This window comes from Schistocerca cancellata, chromosome 12 (assembly GCF_023864275.1).
Source record: "Schistocerca cancellata isolate TAMUIC-IGC-003103 chromosome 12, iqSchCanc2.1, whole genome shotgun sequence".
In the NCBI taxonomy this organism is placed as follows: domain Eukaryota; kingdom Metazoa; phylum Arthropoda; class Insecta; order Orthoptera; family Acrididae; genus Schistocerca; species Schistocerca cancellata.
In genome coordinates, this window is record NC_064637.1 from 153,499,837 (window position 1) to 153,517,163 (window position 17,327).

Sequence of the window (17,327 nt, forward strand, 5' to 3'; positions counted from 1 at the left end):
TAAACCTCATTTACCAAATTTCACTAATTGTCAATTCATAATATAGTTTACATTGTGCTTATCATGTCATATCACTTAATAACTGCTATTATCACATGTAGAAGCAATGTAGTACACCAACCTACATTATTATGCATTTTCAGTATGTCAACAATGTAGTCCAAATGACTACTGTATTATAAACTAACTACATTTACCACTGTCCTATATCACATGTAGAAACAATGTACGAAACTGATTCTTGGACCAACAACTGCACCGACTATCCTTGTACACTTCCCTCCTCAATCCAAATTCCAGCATAGTTGGAGGGCCTGTGCAATGCTATTAGAGTTTATGGCTATAACAAGTGGGCTGCACAAAGCCACTATGCCAGGGTGACATAGCACTTAGCTCATCTGCCTAGTGAGCTGGAGACCCAGGTTCAAATCCTGTCTGTGGTTCAAATTTTCATTCGTTGCTTGTCTGCATGTATACATCATAGATGTTTGAGACTTGAAAAGGGCTCTGAACCATATACTTTCATTTAGTGTAGTAATGTTTGGACCTTGATAAATTATAGCACTGGAAAAATGAATTTGGTGCTCCCTGATTCCACTGCACAATATGAAACAGCAGATTTATCTGCATTTTTCAGACAACAGTTGCTCATGTTCTATACCTTGTCGACTGCTGCAGACATAGTGATGGGTGTTTCATCGCCAGGCCAGCCACGTGGCACTGGGCTCTACTGTGGATACTGGTGGGCACACGTCATCAGGCATAAGTCTTTGTTGCTGGTGGCCTTGTGGCAGTCAGCATGTTAAACCAGGTTTTCTTTTTTATTCTTATGTATAAATATTTTGTATACTCCTGATTTGGGAATCAGAAGGTGTAGGCCAGTTGCAGTGTTCATATATTCACACCCCCCTCTTGTTGGTTTACACACTGTGTCTTATTAGCAGTGTGCCAATATCTGTAGCTGTTTATATGATTAGATGAAAATTTACCTGTAGTTGGTGCTTTTTCACTAAAAGCTCCAGATCTTTTAGGATGTAGTGTCGTATTTATTTTTCAAAAATTACACTTATGTCATTAGTGATGACCTACACTTATATATAAAAAAATGTTTTGAAGTTTAGTCAAAATGACCTTCCTGGTGTGTCACATTCACCAGAGTTCTAGCATTAATGTTGCACAAAGAAGGTGCCATCTAAATTCTCATTGAATAGCAACAGTAATTTCTTGATTTTTATTCAGGCACATAAGATTTGTCAGTACTGGTGTAATGTTCAAATCTATCAAATTGCTCTGTCTTATGAAGTTAAATGCCACTTGCAATGAACAAGAGAGAGTATCAATTTGTCCTCTTCCTTTATTCTCTTGGGAATAATTAAGGGGATTTAAAAAAAATAAACACAATGAAAGATGTAATATTTTTTCCATTGATTTATTTTTAATTAAGCATTCATGACACACTGAGAAAATGACTGTATTTACCACAAGTACATGGTTATGAAAAATAGACAGCTGTGACACTGCATTGCCAACTACTGTAAAGCATATCTTTGAAACACCTGAAACTATGACATACAGAAAGTGTCAAAACATGATTGCCAAAAGCATGCAACACACATTTTGTGTCGCTCAGAAGCAAATATTTCTAACATGGCAATGTTTCCTCTTCATATTACAATCGTTTACAAAGATTGTGGACCACTTTACACAAAGTAATTACCCTCACACAAATTTTACAACACATATATAAATTTGTTTCATAAATGCATATCCATGAGCAAACTTGTCACCATTGCATTAAAAAAATGGAATGTTTGAATCAAGAATACAATGTTAGGATTTGTGCATGTAAGTTATTCAAGTACAACTGTTTGAATTAAGCACCTTAATGTGATGCACACACGAATTATAATTTTCTACTTGCAACTTCATGTCCTAATTTACTGTTTAAGCCTATTTGAAGTGGAATTATAATTGTAAATCCAGACTAATATAACCGTGTTCTCAGTAATTATTGTGGGGAGGTATGTGACCTGATTTAGTGTTAGTATGAACATGTATGTACAGCAAATGAAGTATTCATCGTCCAAATAAATGTGCATGCTGGTACTGAAACATTTTGTATTTGGTGTCTTACAACTCTGCACTGACTGCGGCAGTGTGCACTCAAAAAGGTACATAATGCTGCCACATGGCAAAAACTATAGGTAATGACATCCCAATAAATTTTGTTTTTACAGCAGAAAACAAACACCTGGGCAGATGACTTGTAGCTTGAACACAAGCAGTTTGCAACTGAGACATTCTTTTGTGAGGAACACACTATGGTATTTTTCCATGTACTCCTGTACAAAATGAAGATGATTTGAACACCCTATGCCTGGTGTACCCAACTATACTATCAGACAATTTGAATACACTACAGCAACCAGACTGAACAGATATGGACGTAACCACTACTCACAGGTACATTGTTTAATGTATTTACACATTACTGCACACACCTCAATTCCTATACAAGCTTTAGATGTGGCTATTACATTACATTTTCATATGGTAGTACAAATTCCATGACAATCAGTCCCAAACATTACCCACAGAAACACACTTCACATACCTACATTTCCCTTTTCACTACACAATCACAGACTCCGTCCAGAAGATATTACCTCTGGCATATTCTTTGGCTCACCTACTTACTTATACAACTAGCCTTGTCTCATAAGAAAATGTGTTACAAAAATATTTTTAACACAAATAATAACTATTAACATCTAGAATATACTCTTAGAGTTAAATGCAAAGTACTTTGGTGTAAAGTTCTGAAAATTCCACTCAAGTTCCCATATCAGAAACTGTGAAATCATTCTTTCTGGCTAAGATAAGAAAAGACCATATCAAACAAAAAGTTGTACAGGACAAGGGATATAAATTCTATTCCCCTACACTGACAACTTTCTCAGTCTCTTTCCAAAACCTTTTCTTTACTTCATCCCAAAATAGTCAAACAGAATGGTGTGTGTGACTGGTAAATACTGCAGAAATCAGTCTTCTTTGCTAAGCTGCCGAAGCTTAAACCTTCTACTGAATGTGCTCTTATATGCTGATATGTAAATCAGAGAGAGAGAGAGAGAGAGAGAGAGAGAGAGAGAGAGAGAGAGAGAGAGAGAGAGGGGGGGGGGGGGTAGCACTACTAAATGTTTAAGTACACACTACAGTTTTGTGGTAATATATCATACCTAGGCACATTTTTCCTTAAACAAATGACAGCCAAAGGTCTTACAGGTGGGTACCCAAAAACAAGCTGTAAATTAATTTCATATATGGTTAACTAACTGAGCAGTTTGAGGGACAACATTTGGTTGGCGAAGTTCCCAAACTGCATTGTAACTGTACCCTTCTCTTTTTAGTTCATAAATTTCCCACCTTTTTTTGGGGAGGAGCTTCACTGAGGAACATTGACAGCTGTTATATGACAAGCAAACTGTAATCCAGGTGAAAGTACCAGCATCATGTTTACATCTAAGAAAGAGACTGGGGTAGAAACAAGGTATACGTTGCTATTGTTCCAAGTAGAGCAGTGTTATGAATTCTTCAAATGGTCACTGAAGACACTGGTACCAGAATACAAAAGTGGCTTCTGCTTCTCATGTTTCCAGCGCAATATCATGATCATCAGCGATCCTGGAACCACATTCCTCTTGCTCAGCCACAAATAATGACTACTTGCATGCACTTTGCCCCACACTAATTTAGTTTATGTCTGTCTGTGTGTAACAAGACTTTTGACACACTTCAATAATATGTTTGACTGCTTTTCAATCAACTTACCTACATCAGAAATTTAAACTTTCTTTTCTAAAGAAAGGATATTAATAAAGCTGATCTGGCAACTACATGAAAGAAAAAAAATATATTTTTCATGTAACTTTGTGTATTGAATGTACAGGATAAGACCCAACAGAAATTACTCTTAACATTTTTGATATCTTAACCCCTCAGATGTTTATTTCATCATTTTTACTGTTAGCACTGATCTCTTACATTTTAAATTAACAGCTAGCAGTCACATTTTCTGTTGTATATTTCTATGCTTAAACTACCAAACAACAGTGCAGGACACCATACACATGTATGCCCCAGGCAAGATTTGAACCTGCGACCGCAGCGGTCGCGTGGTTCCAGACTGAAGCGCCTAGAAGCGCTCGGCCACAGCAGCCGGCAACAACAATGCAAACACATTTTAATGCAACTATATTTTGACATGCGGTCCAGCTAACTTCCTGCCACAGTTAGGACCACACTTGGCACCACTCTGCAATATATAATCATTTTTATCTTTGAAGAGTTGCTCTATTTAAAAATGAAAAAGAACAAGTTGTCTCTATATCTCCATATAAGAGTTAAATATTTCAAATTATTTGACCCCTTTGTATAGTGTAGCAAGCCTGCAAATTTTTTTGACAACATTAAGCTTCAAACATTGAAAGTGTCTAAATTACACGTGTCATGGCATGGAATGCATGCTAAGTCTCATTATAAAGTGGAACCACAGAAAATTGGATGACTATCTGTGACCAGTACACTCTTCTGAATAACAGCTTTTGTAGAAGATACATCCCCTGAGATTGTATGGAGAGTTCTGACAGAAGAATATGTCATAGCCTGACTTTATTCAAGGAACAATTAGTGCCAAGAATACTACAGTACATGAAATAATTTATCACTTCTACTGGGTTCTCATAGTGTCACCTTCCCAATTCCAAAAAATCAACAACAAAATGGTCCCCACATCCATTAACATAGATTTGTTACAGGTACAGAACTGAAGTAGTGGAGGCAGTACAATTTTACTTTATGAGCTTTTTAAGTTACATTGTCTGAACACATTCTGTTCGAGAATCAATCAAGAAAGGAAAGAAAGACAAACCTGACATACGCAAAAATGAAATATTTCCCACATTCTGCAAATAGCTTTGTTATAATGTGTAATCCTGAAGTTTCTCCCCTTCTTCTCTCCCAAAGGGATCATTATACAAATGTCTGCTTAATCAAAATTTCAGAGAGCTGTGGTATTCTACAACACCTGTTATTCAATACCAGGCCTAATGTTTAGAAGGAAAACCTGCTCTATGACGTATTCAAAAACTGAACATGAAGCCTACCAAATGCAATCAAATTTCTGTGAAACTTCCAGTCTGTATCACCCACAAATAGCTTGAGAACCACAAAGTTGTGCCTTATTTATGAAAGACAGTTTTCAATCTTTGGTAACTGACCAGCCTCTATTAGCTTTCCCAGAATCTTTTTTGCAAACATCACTTACTTATTTAAAACCAACTTCAAGCAATACTTCCCAATTTCCTTTACTCTTTAAACCTCTGATCTAAGCTATTCTGTTTCTTAAATGAAACTCGTATCAAATATATACTTACAAAATGTAACCAATATTTATATTAATGGTACGTTAGTTTCATTAAGATTTTCAAAATTTCAGAGAATAGCAGCTATTTACCAGCTGCAAAGTTACACTAATTACATTCTACAATACAATAACACATTTTTAATCTCATATTTTGTTACTTGTCTCCACTCTGCAGATGTGCAATACGGATATGGCAAATAAAATCAGCAGAGCAAGATTTTACAAGTACTACACACACAACCCATTAGCAAAACAACTCTCTCAGCAAAATAAATGGCAGAAGAAAAGAGACAAGCTGAAACTGTGTGCTAGACTGGGAATAACCCAGATACCTGAAGCAAATTCGGTTCAGTTTTTAATCAGACAGATATACATGTGTGAATTTATCAAATATAAAACAGGTTGTCACAAATTCAATTAAACACACAATTATGCAGAAAAAGGTAATTTAACAGTGCAAATAAATCAAGCACCTGCTTGCAATTTAAATGCACCCAATGAAATACAATAACTAATTATTTTACACAACAATGCACAAGAATAATTTGGGAATTTCAGTAGTTATACTTTTCCTACCTCATGGCTGTATAATTTATTTTGGTAGGAAAAATGCTATATTTTAAGGTCATCAGCCTGAGCTAAAATGCCAAATGATAAAGATTTCCTGCCAAGCAGTTTCACACAAATTTCTTGCCAACATACTGTACAGTTAAATAATTTTTATGATTAAGAATATTAACATTGGGAGATATGAAAATAGCTGAAGCTATTGTCAGGAAGAATAAAATCCACATTTTCACAATTGTAAGTTTTTTGGTTAATAGTGTTCTTGTACAATTCAATTTATGACAGCTATAGAATTAAATCTTTAAGTGGATTTTTTTAAATTGTTCTTTATAAAAAAGTAATGAAAAAACTGATTCGAGTTTAAATACATGAACAAAAACTTAAGATTAACAGAGCTATTGTCTTTCTGTACCTCTCCTTAATATCTTTCAAGTTTCAACACTTTTTATTCCAACACAGTTGTTTCTTTTTCCTTTTAGGTATCTTGTGTACAAATTTATTTAAGTACATCAAGTAGTAATGGTATGAATTTAGTACGAGGCATATACTGTTAGTTACAGATGAAATAAATCCCAATAATATTACACATCATACATGTAACCTACAAACATTTTTACTGTTTATTCCTATTTTGGTAACTTATTACAAAGCAACTTTTCATTACAAAGGGGCAAGAAAGTCTTCCAGAACTCCTGGCGCTATACGAAAAGGACACCACATGTCAAGACATGAATAGCAAAAACAAATTACAAAAAAATGTTTCATATGATTCATACAGACATTTAAACAGTATTTTTAATTTACTCCATGTGTAGTGAGTTAGAAATTAACATAAATGATGTGACTCACTTCTTTCAATTCACTGTTATCAAAAATGTAATACTAGAACAGTTACTTGCATATCATAAGAAACTTTGTTACAGCAAAGCAACACAGCAAGGAATATCGCCGAAATACTGACATTACACTACTCTCGAACTGATTGATTGTGTGCGCACGTGCACCGAGAATATGGCTTTGCTGGCAATGTTCTGCTAGCTTCCTCCAAAACGTGTGAGAAGCAGAATGTAGCTCTGTTTAAGTGCCCAACATTTGTCACTGATCTTCAGCACTTACAAAACAGCCCGCGTAATAGTGACAGGAACGTCGATAAGCTAATGCAGTCAATTGCCTCTTCACCTAGTCAAAGCTAGGTCATAAAATGTAAATAGTGTTAAAACAGCTTAAAAACAGTAAGCAGGGGATCGCCGGGACCCCCCCTGGTAACATCGAAAGCTTCCGATCCACAGCTCCTTGCTGCACGTCTCTACTTGCCGAGTGCCTTGCGCAGCCGCTGCACTTCCTCTTCCAGCTCTGAGACGCGCCTCTCACGGTTTGCCAGCTGCTTTTTGAGAAGTTTGAGCTCTTCGCACTGCCGAGAGTACGCCCGCTGCAACTGCAGTAAGCAAAAATTTGTAACAGACGTCTTATTGCTATAATAAGAGCATGCAGCACAGGGCGGGTTACCAGTGATGGCCAATAAAAATGTGTTGTTAGCTCTATGAAGAAATCTCTGCAAGGTGTTTAGTATTCTACCATGTGCTATCCCAAAGTTCCCAAAATATATTAAAATTATGTTTATTGAACAACGGAAAAGTCAGCATGGAATAATGACGACATTATGAAAGAATGACAAAAGTCATTTACAAGTAATGTGTTTCACCTGGTTCATGCTTCATCAGATTTCGTGAAAAGGTATCAAGAGCATTTCATACCATCAGACAGCAAGGCAGTTGGTCAAAACTGATTGTGAAAAACCATCTACAACACATTTCCATCAGGATAGATCCACTGGGAAATCATGAACGCCATCAAGGAAAGTGCAGCATAGACCCACACATAAATCTGATTTTCAGTAAATAATAAAATTAATGTGATGTGATAAATAAAAAGAAATAGAGCCGTGAAAAAATTGTGTGTGTGTGTGTGTGTGTGTGTGTGTGTGTGTGTGTGTGTGTGTGTGTGTGTGTGGCTTTTTTTTTTTTTTTGGGGGGGGGGGGGGGGTTCATAGCATGTGTGTTCAAGAATATCAAATTAATCTTTAATAACTGTTACATTACACTGCTGGTGTAAAGTGTAGATCCTGCTTTGCAGATAAAATAAAATGATAGGATAGATAGGATAGTACCATCAATTAGAGCATATACTAGTTTAGTAGCCAGGATCTGATGAACTATTGCAAATGTGTATAAATGAATTCTAAACATTAACAGCAAAATTAGTACCTGGTTTTGAGACTTTGGACTTCCATCCAAAGCGATAACTTCATCCCTCTCCTCTGACGATCGCTTGTATTCTTCATTCAACAAGTTATTATTTGGCTGAAAAACATACACAATGTCAAAAACGAATTCCATTCACCCAAATCAAGGTATGTCAAAATAATATGAAACTCAAATGTTATGCAATTAGCCATGTTCTGTATAGTACAAGGCTTGAAAATTCAATGTAACTTAAACAGAAGTGTTAATTAAATGGATTACAAAATGAGAAATAAAAAAAATAAGAAGAATGCAGATTGGCAATAGAGAAATTTGTTTACATTTCATGCAACTTCAAGTATTAGATATTATTTTCTGAAGGTATTTGCTCAAGTGTAACCTAGAACAGAATTAAATGGGTTTGATAAATAGCATAGGCAAGAAGTTCCCAGGGGTGGGATTAACTTTTGAAACCCTCTGTACAGTTGTGTATGTTAGGTTCCAGGGTATCACACCTTCAACCATTCATCCTGTTGGACCCTAATTTGCAAGTAATCAACAGAGAGAGGGGGGGGGGGGAGACTTATTATGCACTGTGCTACAGAGATTTAAAAATATTTACAGTAAGCAGATTAGTGGCGTAGTGTAATGGCTAAGGTGAATTCCTCATATGAAGATATTTGTGGATTTGAATTCTTTTCTGGTGCTTTGAAATATTTTATTTTTTAATCCTTGCAAAATTATTTTGATTTTGCTTTTTACTCAATTAAATGGTTTACTTGTAAATTCTTTATTTCTAATCCTCATTTTCACTTTAATCATTGCATTAGCTTTCTCATTTTCTCTCATGGCGTCTTCATTTAATCTACAATTTTGTTCACATGATTTAAATTAGTATTATTTATTTTCTTCAATTTGATTTCTTTTGTTTCGCCATTTTATAATTTTGTCTACTACTTTCATTATTTCTGTTTTTCATTTTTCTTGGCTTCCTTTTTAGTCATAACCCTGCCATCACTTAAATCTTCATCTGCATTATTCTGACCAAAGTTCAACAAGAATTTATGTTTGAAATCTTTGTGTTATGATTACAATCCAGAAAAATTTACATCTTGCAATGCAAAATACAATTTTTACATCACTGCACCATCAACATAAATTTCGTCTTTTGTTTTTAATTGATAGTCTTTAAACATTGAAAATTATGATAGTTAAATTTAAAAAAAATAAATTAATATGTGCACAGTTTCCAAATGGAAGAACATGAAAGGTAGAAAGCTTGACAGCAAATCACAAAGTTAAAATGTTGATTAAAATAGCGTGACACAGGATTAGAAATAATAAAAGAATACATTTAAACCAATTAACTAAATAGAAATAATAATCAAAATCATTTTAATAAAGATTAAAACATAAAAAATCTCAAAGCACCTGAGTGGATTTTAACACACAATCTTCCACATGTAGCACTTTAACCGTTACACTATGTTGCCAGTCTGCTTACTGCTGCTAGTTTTGAAGCACTAGAGGAACACCCAAAATTAACACAATTTCTTCTCGTTGACTACTTGCAAATGGGGGGGGGGGGGGGGGCTGTCAGCATGACTAGCTGCAGTGTGTGATATGTGGGATCCTAAACATCACCATATGCACAGTTTAAAAAAACCATTCAACCCTGGCAACCTCTCCTCACGTCCACAGAGGCACCAAATGCTGTGCTGTGGGCAGTTATCTCAGCTGAGATGGGTAGTGGGGACAGAAGAGGCAGAGGGAGGGACAGCAGGTTGGGGATCGAGGAAGATGCTGTAGTGATGCATGGGAGTGGGGGAACAGGTGCAGCACTGAGAGGCTGTGCTTGGAGGGAAAGGTGAGAGCAGAGACACAGGAACCATAGTTGGAGTCCAACAGTTCCGTGGTCAAAACTGTTAGGCCAGCACCACTGGTGACTGATGAAGGACGGCACCTACATCATGATTGTCACCGTCACAGGTGCATTACGTAGCCCACATCTCCAGTGCCCGACTGAACTTGACAGGGCAGTACAGCTCCACAGACATTTGTCGATCTGCCTATTGTTACTGTCTATGTGATACAGGCAGGGCTGTGCCCCTGCATGTTCAGTCACCACACTTGACCTATATCCTTCGTGGACCAAATACAGTCCCTGCACAACTTTGGAGGATGTTTGCTAATGGAAGAGTCACTGACAAGGGTGAATACCCAGGGGTGGTATAAACTTTTGAAACCATCCGTACAATGATGTAGGTCTCAGGTATTCTGCAGCCATTCATCCAGATGGGCCCTTATTTGAGAGTAACTGACAATAAGAAATTTTGGTATTTCATGTGATGATATACAACTTAAGAAAGAAATTTTATACAGATTGATTGTGTAGTATAATCGTTATTATACAGGTCTCACAATAACATCAGGTGCTTTGAAATGTTTGATTGTTAAATCTTGATTGTAATGAGTTTGATAATTATTTTTATACAATTACTTGGTTTAAATGCAATTTTCTTATATCTTTTCCTCTGTTCCATCATGTTAATCACCGTATTAACTTTTTCATTACTCTTATTTTTTCTTCCTATCATTCTTATTCCACTTTAAACTTTTGTGTATGTGAATTTAATTATTTTTGTTTATCTACCATAATATTTAAATTGAGAATCAATCACTTAAACACAAAAGACAAAATAATATATTTGTATTGACTTTACAGAGATGTCAAAATATATTTTCCTTATGAGATGTACATTTATTTGGATGGTAATTGTCATAAAAACATTTAAAACAAATTCTTGCTGCTCTGTGGACAAAATAACACAAGTGAAAATCTAAACAAAAAGAAAAGATAATAAGTAAAATGACAGTCAATCAAATGCAGAACAGAAATAATAATTGCAATAACATGGAGGATAATACAGGATGATAAAACAGAAGAAATTAAAACAAAGGTAATAAAATCACATGAACAAACATTCCAAATTGAAAAAGAACAACTGGAAGAAAAATGAGAGAAAATGAAAAGAATAATATGATGATTAAAATGATGTTACAAATAAACAGAAATAAAAAAATTACATTTTCCCAATTAACTGAATAATAATAATAATAATAATAATTTTTGCAAATCAAATCACAGGATACACTCCACGAAACCTCTGTTTCAGGAAACAAAATATTTTTCATAACCAAGAACGAAATTCCTCTGATTACAACCAGATCACATGAATGAATAGCTTAAGACCTTAAAACTAATAAGTCATCAAGAGAAGATGGAATTGTAGCTTAGATACTGAAGAACCTTGGTCCAAATTCCTTAAGAACGATCACTCAAATCATTAAAGAAATTTTGCAGACAAAAAATTCTAGATGATTGGAAATGTGCACTAATTTGCCCATTGCACAAAAAGTGAGAGAGATCAGATGTACACAATTACAGAGGTATTTCACCTTTGCCAGTCACTTACAAAATTTTATCTGCATCTCTTCTAAAGAGAGCATAAGAACAGCTACAACATACAATTTCCTATTACCAAGCAAGCTTTGGACTTAATAAATCATGACCAGAACAGATCTTTAATCTTAAAACTATTTTAAAAATTACAGTCGAAACCAAAGTCTGCACATTTGTTGATTTTAAAAAAAGTACAAATCTCTATACAATATTCTAGAAGAACACAAACTAGACACCAAGACTCAAAAACTGATTGAATGAACAGAGTCAGAAATCAAATAAAAAATTAAATTCATAGATGAAATTTCTGAACCAGTCTTAGCTAAAACAAGAGTAAGACAAGGAGATGGGATCTTGCCACTATTGTTCAATGTAGTTTTAGACAAAGTAATGAAAGAATGGGAAATTGAACTAAGAAAAACAAAACTTTTGGAAGCCAATCAAACTACGAAGAGGTCAAGGAAAATAAAACATTACATACTTAGCATTTGCAGATGACTTTGCAATTCAAAATGACTGAAGAAAAAAAGAACGTGCAGAGACGGTTGGCCTGCAACTCTCCTTTGAGAAGACTGAATTCATGCGTTCCAAACTCCGAAACTTAAAACAAATTATGGTGAAATCAACAGAGTCAAACATTTTAAGTACTTCAGGGAAATTATTGAACCAACAGGACTTGAACAAATACCACACACAAACAGATTGCAGAAAGTTAAGAAAGCGTCAGGACTCGTTTCCCAGACAACAACACAGTAAAGCCGACAGTCACACATGTAAGTGAGACACTTTCAATTAATTGAAAACTAGATTTACAAGAAATTAAGAAAATAGAGAGAAAGATTATTACAAAAATTCTGGGACCACAATACACACAAGATGGATACAGACTGCAAACTTTCGAGACAACAGAAAAAGTATCAAAGATTGAAATTGACATCAGAAAGAGATGAAGTTCTACGAACACCTAGACAGATTACCTGGTAACAGACTAGCTAAATGTCTATTGGACTATGTGACATCCCTTAAAGCATCAGTATCTTGGGTAACTGAAGTTAAAAAGGATTTGACAAAATCAAAAATTGATGTAACAAACACATCAGACAGGGATACATTCAGAAGCAAAATTGGTAAGTGGAAGTTTATTCCAGAGATGGAACCAAAACCATACTGACCAAAGTGGACTGAAGAAAGAAGGCCTTCGGGGAGAAAATACAGAAATGCTGGGAAAATAAGAAGAACCCTAAGAAAGATTGAAAATCACCCGTTTATTGTTCTCCAATGGGGACATTTGCTAATAATGATAATAATAATGATCATCATCATCATTTTGGAAAAGATTTAAAAATAAATTTTGAAGCATCTGATGAGATTTCAACCTACAACCTTTTGTAAGACCTTTATCTTAACAATTACACTATGTAATCAAGAATGTTGATCATTACTTTTTAAAGTAGTGCAGCATCACGTGAAATTCCAATTTTTTTTCCATTGATTATCGATAAACAAAGGCCCATCAGGGTGAATGGCTGCAGACTGTACCAACTGGGACTTTAACCAACGTCACCATATAAATGGTCTCAAAAAGTTTATCCCACTGCTAGGGAACTCTCCTTCTGAACTGCGTACCATCGAGCCTCCGGCAGCTGCCACGTGTCCACGGGTGCAAACCACGAAACTACGTAGCAAGCAAGTCGTGGTACACAGTGCAACAGTTGAAGGCATCTAGTCGTTTTCACATAGTCACGAGTCCAGACGAAACTGCGCAAATTCTTTTACACAGATGCCTACTTAGGTTGGCGCACTAGGCACTCTAACCTTTGATGGCCAGTTCTGCTCCGGGCTCTAACTGACCGACAGCCAGCAGCTACGAGACTCTGATATGGACCAACATCAACCGCTGCCTATTGAGGAACCATCTTACCTACACTGTGAACCCCACATGACACTCCATTTCCATCTCATTACCTTGTGCGACAGCGTTGTAACGACACTTTGCTGCTCGTCAGTGGAATACTTGTGAGCTCCCAGCCTCGTGGAACTGTGCCATTAAAAATGGTTCAAATGGCTCTGAGCACTATGGGACTTAACATCTGAGGTCATCAGTCGCCTAGAACTTAGAACTAATTAAACCTAACTAACCTAAGGACATCGCACACATCCATGCCCAAGGCAGGATTCGAACCTGCGACCGTAGCAGTCACTCGGCTCCAGACTGTAGCGCCTAGAACCGCACGGCCACTCGGGCCAGCGAACTGTGCCATTACTTATCCTTCCTGCTCCATGCACATCTCTACACTTCTACTGTGCACCTGATAGGCACTGTCAAAGATTGGCATTTCGGTTATCAAGTTGCATGGGCATTCATTCTCAGAAGCTGTTTGTAGTTTAGTCATGTTAATAAATAATTTTATTGCAAAGTGTGTACTGTCATTTACACTACTCAGCTACAGTGTACCTCAGCCTTAGTGAGACATTGTCCATTGGCTTTTGAGCACAGTTTTGCAGATGCGCAGGAGGATTTTGGAACATATACTGTGTTCCAACATTATGAAATACCTTTAAAAAAAAAAAAAAAAAACGGTCCTTTGACACACAACCAGCAAATATCATTTTTGCAAAACACAACTACCTCTTTATTCACACAAAGTAATGAGTGTTACTGATATGGAATCTCATACTGATACCACATTTTTACACTTACCCAGGCATGAAATTTTACATTCAGTATCATCATCTCAGTTATGTGATGCTATTCATGATTTCTGTTTGAATGTTCACAGTTTGTAGTAACTGGCAGGATGTTACCAAGTGAAACAGAAGTGATATCTGGGTTCTCTAAGGAAGCGTTATAGACCCTCTGATGTTCTTAATCTATACAAATGATTTCTGAGACAATCAGAGCAGCCCCCTCCGATTGTTTGGAGACGATTCTGTCTAACATCTAATGAAGTAATCAGAAGATCAAAACGAACTGCAAAATGACTTAGACGAGACATCTGCATAGAGAAAAAAGTAGCAATTGGACCCTACAAAAAAAAAACACTAATTGTGAGATCCTCCACACGAGTACCAAAAAACCTTAAATTTTGGTTGCACGATAAATACCTCAGATTTAAAGGTTGTAATTTCAACTGAATACCTATGCAGAAGAGTTACAAACAACAAAAATTCGAATCATCACATAGAAAATGTTGTGGAGAAGGTGAACCAAAGTCTGCACTTCATAATCTGCTCTGGAATATTATTCTGGGGTAAGCTCAAAAACATGCTGTAGGAATAATATGTGGCACTTGCCAACAATCATCTCCTATAAATCTGTTTAAGGAGTTAGGGATTTTTGACTACACCTTCACAGATTGCCGTAAATTACCCACTGCAGTGGAAATTGAACAATAAAGTAGATAATTACAATACGAGAAGAAAAAATGACATTTATTACTTCACATTAAGGTTGACCTTAGCACAAAAGGACTGCACAATGCTGCAACTAAAATATTTGGTCATTTCTGACAGACAGGAAAGTAAAATTTGAAAACAAACTGAAAAGTTTCTCCTTTACAACTCCTCCTATTCTGTACAAGAATTTTTATAGGGTAACATATAAAAGATGGCGGGTAGGAATTACTTACTCAAATCTGTACATATTTTAAAAAATGTTATAACTGTTCAACCTGGGAGCGTATTTAAAAATTAATTTGGGATGTGAATGTAAAATGAATCATTTTGTATCATTTTGATTTATCATACAAATGATCTATGTAACATTAAACTATGAGTGTGCTGAAAAGCAAGGGCTCCAAAGTTTTAATGTGGAAACTCTTAAAGCCACTAGAGAGCTCTGAATTGTAGCATGTAATATGACAGTACATAACATAATAATGGCAGTGTGTGAGAAACAGCATGGCACAATTGAGTTTCGAATTCAAAAGAGTTTGTCCACACAATGAGCACCCTCTCTTTCGGCAAGACAATGCCAGACCACACAGGAGTACTGTGACATCTGCAACAATCCAACACTTCACGTTCACTATCACCAATCGTCATCCATACGAGGTGTGTTCAAAAAGTAAAGTGACTTTATATTTTTATGAAAAAATATTTATTTACCCAACAATATTCATGTTGTCCCATTCAAAGTAATCCCCCCTCACATACAGTACACTTGTGCCAATGCTTCTCCCGATCCTCGAAACACTCCTCACAACCACTTTTTGGTATAGCCCTCAGTACTTCCAGAGACAGTTTTTATTTCCTCAATTGTTGTGATGCAAAAGCAATAGATTGTTTTTCCACAATTCTGGACATTTTCTGCTAATTGCTCCTCGTAAACGGTGCATAACGTCAAGGTAATACTCCTTTTGACCATATGACCTTGAGGCAAAAATTCATGATGCATTATGACAGGGTAATTGGAAGGGTGGAGAAACAGTGAGCAAAACTTTGACATTTGACCGAACTTTGCATGCTTTTTTCAGTCTTGGCTCTCTGGGATGCTTCCATTGGGACAATAGGGCTTTGGATTTGACATCACAACCATAAACCCATGTTTTGTCACCAGTTATGACCATTTTCAGCCAATCAAGATCATCACTGATGTCATTCAAGAGCTCCTGTGCGATGCTCATGCGACGGTTCTTCTGATCAAAATTGAGACATTTTCAAACAAACTTCACTGACACACGTCTCGTGCCCAAATCATCTGAAAAAATTGAGCTCACCAATATGCCAACATCCTCAGCAACTTCTCTTATGGTAGTCTGACAATTTTCCAAAAGGGTCAATCCAAGGAGGGGGAAAAAAAAATTAAATTAAAAAAAATTAAATTAAAAAAAATAAAAAAATAAATTGGTTGTTTGACCATCTCAGAAAGAATTTATATTTGCTGGGTGAATTCCCCAATGTTTAGTAGTCACAAAAAAAAATTTAAAAGATTTTATTGTTTATTAATTTGGATTGGCAGCTGTATTTGTCCCAGGCCGCAAGCGTTTTTTCTTATTTGCAAGCATCTACATTTTTTACTATTATTCAGTAGTGGATTGTCCTAATCCTTTCAGATAAAATGTATTTAGCTCAACACACTCTGGGCTATAAATTGACATCATTATCACTTAGCTTAATGTATTCTTTAATATATTTTTTAATAGTTCATAGTTATCAGCCACAAATTTAAAAAAACTCCATTTTTGAACAGAAGTTTTCCAAAGAGAGATTAATTTCTCAGCTTTAATATTTTTTCTGCTATTACACTGTATAGTATAGTTACTTTTTATAGAGTATCAATGGTGAGCAGTTTGCACTTAAAAAATACATTATTTTTAAAAAATGGAATTTTTTAATTTTGTGGCCTGCAATATCTTTGTTGGGGGACCAAATAAAAATCTGAAAATTTCACCTTTATGATATCAAACATCAGTATACATTTCAACTTTGAGATTCAATTGGAATTTAAGGAAAAAAAATTACAAACACAAGTCAAAAATACGTTTTTTAATGTGCGATATCTAGGCTTATGGAATAAAATATATCAGTTACTGTATATAATTGAATCATATCTATGATTACTTACTTTTTTATTGAAAATAAGCGTGCTAATTACATTATACTGTTCTCTTGTTGTTTGTTTTTAGCACATCGA

At 35.6% G+C, this 17,327-nt stretch overlaps 1 protein-coding gene across 4 annotated transcripts in view; it reads right to left on the reverse strand.

Annotated features, from left to right (window-relative positions):
* Positions 1-1,410: 1,410 nt before the first annotated feature.
* LOC126109408 (coronin-2B-like) overlaps positions 1,411-17,327 on the reverse strand; it is a 118,324-nt gene continuing 102,407 nt past the window's right edge. For all 4 annotated transcript variants that reach the window (XM_049914440.1, XM_049914441.1, XM_049914439.1 and 1 more), the window contains 2 exons: positions 8,254-8,349; positions 1,411-7,424 (listed from right to left, as the gene is read on the reverse strand). In XM_049914440.1, the coding sequence (XP_049770397.1) occupies positions 7,296-7,424; positions 8,254-8,349 (225 nt within the window). In that variant the 3' untranslated portion in view covers positions 1,411-7,295. The remainder of the gene's footprint in view (positions 7,425-8,253; positions 8,350-17,327) is intronic.